Source organism: Xyrauchen texanus, chromosome 30, assembly GCF_025860055.1.
Source record: "Xyrauchen texanus isolate HMW12.3.18 chromosome 30, RBS_HiC_50CHRs, whole genome shotgun sequence".
NCBI classification, from domain to species: domain Eukaryota; kingdom Metazoa; phylum Chordata; class Actinopteri; order Cypriniformes; family Catostomidae; genus Xyrauchen; species Xyrauchen texanus.
In genome coordinates, this window is record NC_068305.1 from 30,166,230 (window position 1) to 30,175,639 (window position 9,410).

The window sequence follows — 9,410 nt, forward strand, 5'->3', positions numbered from 1 at the left end:
TATAATATCAACCCTTTTAACTGATGCATAGTCTGTTGTCGCTGAGGGACTTCATCTGAAAGAAAGTTACAAGGGTGTAAATCTCCAACTCAGGGCAGCCTGTATTCATAATTGGATTACATTTAGTGCTTCAACAATGATACATATGACACGACGCAAAAGCCAATGGTGCCCAAGGAGAAAAGAAAATCTTAACACAGTCTCTTAAGAGGTTAAGTGCATTTTATCACACTTTTCATGGTGCTTATTAGATATTGCCCCATAATTTTAGCCTTGCAAATTTGTCTTACAAACTATGTCTTAAACTACAAACGTAAAACGTAAATGTGCTTCTAGTGCACCATAAGTCTTGTTAAAATTAGCATAGTCTAACTAGCTAATCATATCAAGCCAACATCTAGATTACAGATTACAGATAACCCATCATAACAAACATAGCTTTTACTGTAGGCCTATCTATTTCAACAGCGTTTTAATGTTTGGAATGCTAACACAGTTTCTGTATATATACATGTTCTCTTCATTTTTCTCTTAATTTGTGGCAGCTGATTTATTTAGATGATTTCACCTTTAGTTTATTTCAGATTATCTTGTTAAAACAATTTATTTCAGAATTCTGTGCAGTTCTAATAGTTCTAATTGACCGAACCATCACTTACACCTACACTGTCACTGACTTGAGATAAACCAAAATACCCCTCTCTCTCTCTCTCTCTCTCTCTCATGAGCAAGCAGTGCTAAGAATAGCCACTTCATAAGCTGCATGTCACTACACGTGGATGAGTGCCTGGCCCCCTGGTCCATGTGCTGGGATGAAGACTTATATGCAATTCTGTATGTCTGTGTTACTTGGAGCTTCTTCTGGAACAGAGAAGGCAACACCCCTCTTCTGGGGCAGTCTTACCCTTCCCTCTCTCATTCCTTCACCCCAGGCCTAAAGCAGGTGATCTGATCAGCTGTGATAGTTTTCAGCACCCGCCTGAGAAAGGAACATTCAGCTGGTCAGTTACATCCCTCTGCCAGAGGTCTCCAAACAGATGCAGTAGCAGTGTGCCATTTCAGAGGCACCTAAAGCAAAACGTTATCACAGTCACACGCTTGTTTCAGTTTGTTCAAAATTCTTTGCAGAGATAGTTTCAGAATGTCTGAATCCACACCCATTATGGAGTTTAGTGGGACGCACCAAGCCTTCAGAGACCGCTGGGCAAAGACAGACGATGAGATGTGCAAGCACAGTATGTCTTTCCACTTGCATAACACCTTAAGAAAGGAGTTCTTCGCTAGCTACCTGCATCTCCTCGAGCAGACTCATCTGGGTAAGGAGTGGGTGAGGGTGTCATAGTGAGGTGAAGCTTGTGTGCAGAAGTGACTCTCTGAAATTTACTGCTGCCAGATGCAACAGTTTCAAAATACTGACAAAATGATTTTTTGGTGAACTATCCCTTTAAGTTAAGAAAACCCTATTTTATATTTCTTTTACAAGTATTATGGTTGTCTTAACTTAAAGGAATATTCCAGGTTCAATACAAGTTAAGCTCAATCAACATAATTTGTAAATCCTTTACTTTTGAATTTATGGAAATGCACCAATCCCAATTCACTGTGCAATTAATTTTCTTAAAGGAATATTCCATTATTCCATTCCAAGCTGCTTCTAAACTACATTTGCACATTTAATTATCTGAGCAGGTAGCAAGTACAGGGGAAGAACTATGTCTAAACCTCAAGATCCGACCAATAGGTACACAATTGCAGTAGTAAGAACCAATATATGCACTGTACAGGGTACATACGGAAGACTCCAGTATCCAATGTACAGACTCATGTGACTATTTTCTATATAATTGCATAACAGTGCAGTGAATACTTTACAATCCACTGAATAGGTAATAGACAAAAATAAAATAGCAAGTTTGACTTTTCTTTGCTAGCTTATTATCAGCAATAATATCTGATTTCAAGGTAACTGTAAAAACATTGAAAAACTTTACAAACTATACAATGTTCTACCAAGAATATTATAAAATATACTCTAAATCAAATCAAATAAATAATTTGTAAATGAATTAGAGCTCAGAAGTAGTTTTGTTGTGTTTCAGTGAAAGTTTGTGTTTTTTGACTGGTCCTCACTGTTAACGAGATATAAAATGACGTTACTAGAAAATTCACTGGCAGGCAGTTTAAACTGTGCTAGTAATTAATCCAATCTGTTTATTAAGTAATGATGTTGGCTTAAGAGGAAAGATTTCTTTCAACAGACACAGCAACACTCATTTTATTGTTACTGATAAATTTGGTGTGCTATAAACTTACAGTATAATATCCATGTATATTGTAACAGGTTCAGAAATGTCTCTTTGAAGTTATTAGATATAGGCTAAGCCTATTTGATGATATGATAAATGACATAACAAGAAACAATGGGTTATTCAATGTATGAGGTGAAAATAAACATAATTTCAAACACAAATATGTCTATTTGGACATAATTGGACACGTCACACATTAGATTTTTCACATCAGACATTAGGTCAAACTGATCATCAATCATTAATACTTTTTAAATTAAACTGACTCAAAATAACGTTTTGTGAGGGCTAGACAAAAATGTACATTAATGGCTTTTTTTTAGACTGTTGTTATAAATACAGAAAAAGACAAATAAAGACAAAGCAGGTGAGTGAGTGTTAAAGGTGCAGTCAGTAGCGTTTGTCTTTGTGTCATCTTGGACTTACACTGACACCTAGTGGCTTGGATGCAGCATCATTTAAAATAAATAGTTTTCAATTTCAGATGCTGTTGTAGACATTCAGTATTCACCGTCAGCCATGATTACTTTAATCAGTGAGTGAATGTGTTAAATAACAGGATGGTTACTGAGATTGAGTGAGTAGAATTTGGCTGGTTATGTGATTCTAACGTGTGGACTCTCTCCATGTATAATAAAACAGCTTTTATAAGGTTACTGATATGACTGGAGTCTTAATTTTATTGTGAGTGGTTATGAATCTCTACATAGATTACAAAATTACAAGATGCACCTTTAAGCTACAGAATATAGAGCACAATTACAAAATAAAAAGTACTCACAAGCAATAACTCTGGTTTCAAAGTTAAGTCCTGCCCAGTGTTACTATTTCTGTCCGTCTTTGGACTACTAAACTTGAGATTCATATTACAAACCAAGCTCACAATTTCAGTATCACAATTCAATCTCATTGCCAGTCCTCTCACCGAGTACTTCAGCAAGGTCTCCCTGCTAATCATCTGCTGATCTGATGCTCGAACTTTCCAAGTCCTCTCTGTTTAAACACAATTAGGAGTCTGTCCTTTGAGCAACAAGTCATTCGAGGGGCCAACATAAATTGTACAGATGTTCCAGCTGAAATTAATATTGTGACATTAGAGTGATAGAATGAGAATATTGCATGTTGAGTTGCAAACAGACAGTACCGGCTCAAACTAATACGGTTGAAGCAATATTGTGATATCTAGTTGGAATACTAATTTAAACAGAGCAATGAGTTACCGCCACATAGAGTAGTTTACACTTTTTGTGAATTAACATAGGAATGGCTTACTTATAGCTGTCTCTGCTGCATATTAAGCTGGAATAGAAGAAGTAACTTTGCCTTTACATTTCTTGCCCTACAGTGAAACTCTATGCCGTGACTTGTGAGTACATTAAAGGGGAGAAGCAGTTTTACTACAGGGCACAGAACTTCTATAAGGATGTTCCGGCATCAGAGGAGGGCATGATGGGAGATTTCGTGGAGATTTCTGAGGTTGATCTCGAGGGCTCAAGGCAGTTCCTAAAGAAGTTTGTTGTATGAAATTTTACCTTTCTTTATCTTACAGAATGCACATTCTTCTACATACATACAAGTTAATGTATGTAATGTCTAATAACCAGTAATTGATACGTTAATCACGTGCTTACAAATGCAGAGCTATATTTTAACATTAGACTTCCGTTGGGTCCGATTTAAACCGGATTCTTGGATCTGTGAACAGTACAAATTACATCAGCTGGTCTAATAGTAGATCATATTCATATTCATACATAGCAATTATTTTGTGTGTCCACATTTAGATAGTCTAGGTACCAAGACTTTTACACACAGTAAAACAGAACTGCCATGCGTTATGCATGCCTCTATAATTTCTTTAATTAACACATTCAAATTCACATAGCATTAATTACATAAATAGGGTTCAGCTGGTCTGGTGAAGCCTTTTGACTCTGAATCAGGTCTTGATCTATCGGGATGTGCAAAATGCATTTCAAAGATAATATGTTAACTGCTTTCTTGTTTGTTAATTTCTTGCTTATAATAGAGAATAAAAACAATAGGGGTGATCGGGCTAGTTGTCACACAGGAAAGTTGCCACAATGGCTATATATCTCTAACTAGTGGTGTAGCCAAGGGTTGGACCCTGGCCCATCCAGAATATTAAAGATATTTTTTTTACTTCAAATATATATATAAAATATAGTTTTAAAAATGCATAAATTCTGATTTCTAGAAGTATGAAAGAACTGTTTGAATGAACCGCTTCTTTGCTGTTAAAGAAAAACATTTTGGGGGGGAATTTGCTGCTGAAAACTTTGCCCATCCATTTTTGTTGAGGCCCATCCAAAAGTAATTTCCTGGGAACGCCCTTGTCTGTAACTACAGTATAAGGTTTTGAGTCAAAATGTTATTTCACAACTCTGCGATGTTCCCTAGCAGTAGCTTTGTATGCTGGTTTCAAACACTGTATTCATTTAGAATAAATCTAATTCTAATAATTATTAGAATAACACAATAAAAGGTCAACATCATATTTTTGCTATAGCTAAACACAATAAAACACCATTATACATTCAGAACATTCATACATTTTTCTGTTTACATTTGGTTGATGGTCAACATGTGTTCAAGGAACTGCACATTTGTTCTGGGCAATAATGGTGGAAATGTCCATAACATTTTTGATTGTAAGGTAAACAGAAATTGACGTATTCATGGAGTAAAAAAAATGTGACAACAAGCCATCTAATAGCCAACATAAATAGCCAACAAATAGCCTGCATCTATTTTTTTAAGCATTCATTTAATTACATAAATGGGATGTTTATTGATTGGATTTACTTAAACTGTATTTAATGCTTTAATTAAATGTTTCTCTATATGTGTGAATGTTATTTGAAGGGTCCAGGGAAGGCCACCACAAAGCGTGCATTAGACTGTGGCTGTGGAATTGGGAGAGTGTCTAAAGGAGTCCTGTTTCCTGTGTTTGAATCCATGGAGATGCTTGACATGATGGAAGAGTTTATCCTCCATGCTCATGAGTGTTACCTTGGAGATTATGCAGACCGGGTGGAGGCCTACTATCTTTACAATTTGCAGGAATTCATCCCACCTCCAGAAAGATATGATGTCATCTGGATGCAGTGGATTGCCTGTGAGTGACACATGTATTATTTGCATGTATATTTGGCTAATAGTTGAATCTTTACTTTTCCATGAGCATTGTTTTAAATCAAAATCAAGACCATCAGCTACCCATTTACGTGTTGTCAAATCTCATATATTTTGCAGTAATATGTTGCCTTAATTTAGTCCTTTAGTATAACAGTATTTTTTGCCTGCCTACTTTTGCTTATTTAAGAAATCCAAGGCTATCTTTTCCCATTTGCTGAAATTAGAGCAGCTGTGTGCAGGTCAGGTTCTTTTGTGGCAGTATTTGGTTTCATCTCCCTAACTGCAGCCTATCTGTGAATTTGACACTGGTAACAGATCTATCTATGTAACTGTTTAAACCCATACATAGGCTTAAAGTAAACACGTGGATTGGTGGTGATGACAGATTTTTTTTAGACCAAATCAAAGTGGATCATAAGTCAACAAGTAGTGTATCTGGAAATTGTTGCCTTGTGGTCACCTCCTTCAGCTACAGAAGTCAGCGACTGCTTCAAGTGCAACTGTCCCTACAATTACTGTTGTTGGGACAAAACGTTAAATAGTCAACATGAAATCTATATGGACCCTATTTACTTTCTTGATACACATTTCTGGTCTTTTTGGATGGTTTATCAATGCATGGTGTTCAAAAACCCCCAGTGATAAAGAAACCACTTTTATTATTTTGTCTATTACCAGTGGATAAATTCAAGTGTTTCTCATTGAATATCCTGTTTCACTTGGCAATACGTCACGTTATGGAAATAAAATGGGCAAACAGCATTTCAAGTTGACTTTTAACTGTATCTGCTAAAGTAACTGTAGACAATGAAAATCAAAGGATTACAGACTCATTATTTTTCCAGTATTCCATAATTCATGATTAATTTGTATTACTTCAGGTCACCTTACTGATAAGGACCTGATGGAGTTTTTAATGCGTGCAAAGCAGAGCCTGAGGCCCAATGGCGTGATCATTATGAAGGATAACATGGCACGGCAGGGCTGCAAGCTGGACCCCATTGACAGCAGCATCATCCGCCACCTGGACATCATGAAGAGCATCATTGAGAAAGCAGGTCTCACCATACTGGACGTGGAGAAACAGGAAGGCTTTCCTGAGGCCATTGTGCCTGTATGGATGATTGCCATGCACTGACCCTCAGACTGCTTAAACAAAAGTGGTGATTCAGAATTATGTTTAGAAGGTTTTGGAAGGAGAGACACGCTTTGTTCAGTATGCGTTATACATGCACTTGTGTATATTCAATAATATTTTATGTTATTGAAATGGAACACTAAAATGAAGACAGATGTACATAATTGTATTGCCCTTTTCAGTGTATTTAGAATTTTGTACATTTAGTAACACAATGCGAAACTTCATAGGTATTTTTTTTATATAAGAAAGTAATGTTTTGTGTCTGTCTGTAACAGACAGAATTAAGTGTAATATATGTTAGTGCCATTGTTTTTCTTTTTGTACAGTACATATTTTTATCATTCTTAATAATAAATAAAAAAATTATCAGTGACTTGTTCTTTAAATACAACAATAAATCACAAAATAAAGAAATGAACCACACAAATGAAATGAACTTTTCTCAAATGCTTTGAAAGAATGTGTAAGTCTTATTGCCCTATAATTTTCAGGGGAATGGGGAAATCGGCCAAATATTCTGGAAAAAAAATAATAGTATTAAAAGTCATATTAGAATTCATGAATTCTGTAATAAAACAAAAATCTGTACTACTCTAGCTACTATTGGAACTTGGCAGTGCGAAAATTAGCTTGAAATGTTCAACATTTGTAAGTCGCTTTGGATAAAAGCATCTGTTTAATGACTAATGATTGTAATGTAAAATATGTACTGATAACACCAGCAGACCTTACTTTGTTTGCAATGATTTGCATTTGTTGGCAAATTTCTGACAGATATTTTGCCATGCATTTCTGCAGTGTTCCACTATATTTTTGGTGTCACTGAGAGCTGATCTTCTGTTCACATATTTAAAGAAATTAAAGGTAATTAAACCCTAGAATAATGTCAACAAGTTCAAAACTTCACTGTGTTCCAAAAACCATGAAAACCCACACTGTTTAGGAAAATGGCTCTCAGGTGGTGTCTTTGTAGAAAGGAAATTACCCTTGGTTTTGTCAAACTGCTCTTTTGTATCTGCATTGGCCTCTGTCCAACCCTGTCAGATTGTGTCTGCATAAAGAGCATCACCAAGTCACCTCAATGATTCAGTGTGCACACCTCACATAGATGTCTTGAGTGTTGCAGTGTAAAAATTAAAGCAGGTCTTTTTCCTCATGAATAGATAATTTGTCAAGAAAAAAAAAAACAACCTGAAAACACTCACTGCACGCAATGTGTTTAAGGTTCAGCTGTGTTATATTTTGAGTGATCTATGCTGGTTCTCTACCAAGCAAATTCCTTTCACTCATGGGATTTTGGAAATACGTCAATGTTCAAAACACTCTCAGGCTGCAGTCGAGTTTCTCTCATAAATCTGTGTAAATTGTTTCCAAATGTCTGTTCGACTATTTAGAATCAGTTAGCGTACCTGGCAGTTTCTGCTATCAAGTCTAATCTTTCTCACTTCCCTCATAGGCAGTCTGCAGCTAATGGTATGTATTACCAGAAATAGCATTAATAGATTTGGTCATATTAGGGCTGAATCAGGCCAAGCTCCATGTACAGAGAGTCAAACACAACATTGACAGACATCTGAGAGTGTTGCACTGACTCAGGTAATTACAGACAAAAGACTTTGGGCTTAGAGCTGGCAGCGGTCAGCTGAATTAAAGTTTAGTGTTATTTAATAATTAGCATTTTTATTGCATTTAATAAGATTAAATGCCTATTTATGCCTTTGTGGTCTAATTTAATAAAATGTTATAAGACTTGATTCTTTTCACAACTAGACTTTGCACCCAAAATCTAATAACTACAGGCCTGATACAAAGAAAAAAGGTATTTTGGGTTTTGAAATGTAAAACCAATTGTCATATTATGATTTAGCTTCAGGGAAATAACAAATGTACAAAATTAGATTTGAATCTCAAAATGTTCCCTGTAAAAAATCTTGAAGGACTGTGATGATAAGTTGGAGGTCGCCTCTGCCACTAGAGTGATGGAGTTATAACCAAAAGCATTCACAGTGTGTTGTCTGATTCAGGCTCTTAACCTCATTCTACATGTCAGCTAAAAGGCCAAAGCTCAGTTACAGCAACATTTAATAGGCTTTATATTCAGTAGTCTATTCAGTTATGCACTCCCCCCGACCACCTAGTGCTGATGAAATTAGTTTCATCTACAAACATTCCAAACCAAGACAAATTACGGTAAGAATTCACAAAATAATTTGATATACAGGATTTACAAAAATGTGTCATTTTTATATTTTAATTAGTTGTAAGACAAGAGTAAGATGTTAGGTTCAGTAATAGACTATAATTGGTCAAATTGAAATTGGTCACCTTTGCTAAGATGTTATTAATAAGACACTGCAAACATTTGAAAAAAGATTAAACAATGGGGGACCCTCCTGGTAACATTATTTTGGCCTTTTGGGTGGTTCCTTACATCTTTACCCCGCTCATTTCTATCAGAGTGGTAGTGACATAAATGTTCAAAATTTGGTCTGTTTCATCCTCCATGTGGTGAGACTGGCACTTCTGACAATACAGTTATGGTCACTCACAGTCACCTTAAAATGCAAGCCACAAACCACGGCTGCCCCATCAATGGTCATGTGACCCTGTATAGCCTGGCCTGATGTGGTTCAATAGTTGCTGAGGTTAGACATTTGTCCTTGTGAGTGGATTGGTCTTTTACAGTGTGGGGGATAAAATGTGACCACACTGGCACAAACACCCTAAACACAGTTGTGTATGTCTTAGCCTTTAGATTCAGTGCCTGTTTTCCTCATTATTGCAGCCTCAGCTACCAGCCT

At 36.2% G+C, this 9,410-nt stretch overlaps 1 protein-coding gene across 2 annotated transcripts; it reads left to right on the forward strand.

Moving 5' to 3' along the window:
- The first annotated feature begins 850 nt into the window (after positions 1-850).
- Positions 851-6,932, forward strand: ntmt2 (N-terminal Xaa-Pro-Lys N-methyltransferase). 2 transcript variants are annotated; one of them, XM_052099069.1, is made up of 5 exons: positions 851-1,001; positions 1,129-1,316; positions 3,655-3,827; positions 5,196-5,448; positions 6,350-6,932. In XM_052099069.1, the coding sequence occupies exons 2-5, from the start codon at positions 1,142-1,144 to the stop codon at positions 6,604-6,606; spliced, it is 858 nt and encodes a 285-aa protein (XP_051955029.1). In that variant the 5' UTR covers positions 851-1,001; positions 1,129-1,141; the 3' UTR covers positions 6,607-6,932. The 2 variants fall into 2 exon arrangements, with proteins under 2 accessions (XP_051955029.1, XP_051955028.1); XM_052099068.1 differs by having other exon boundaries at positions 851-1,316.
- Positions 6,933-9,410: the final 2,478 nt, after the last annotated feature.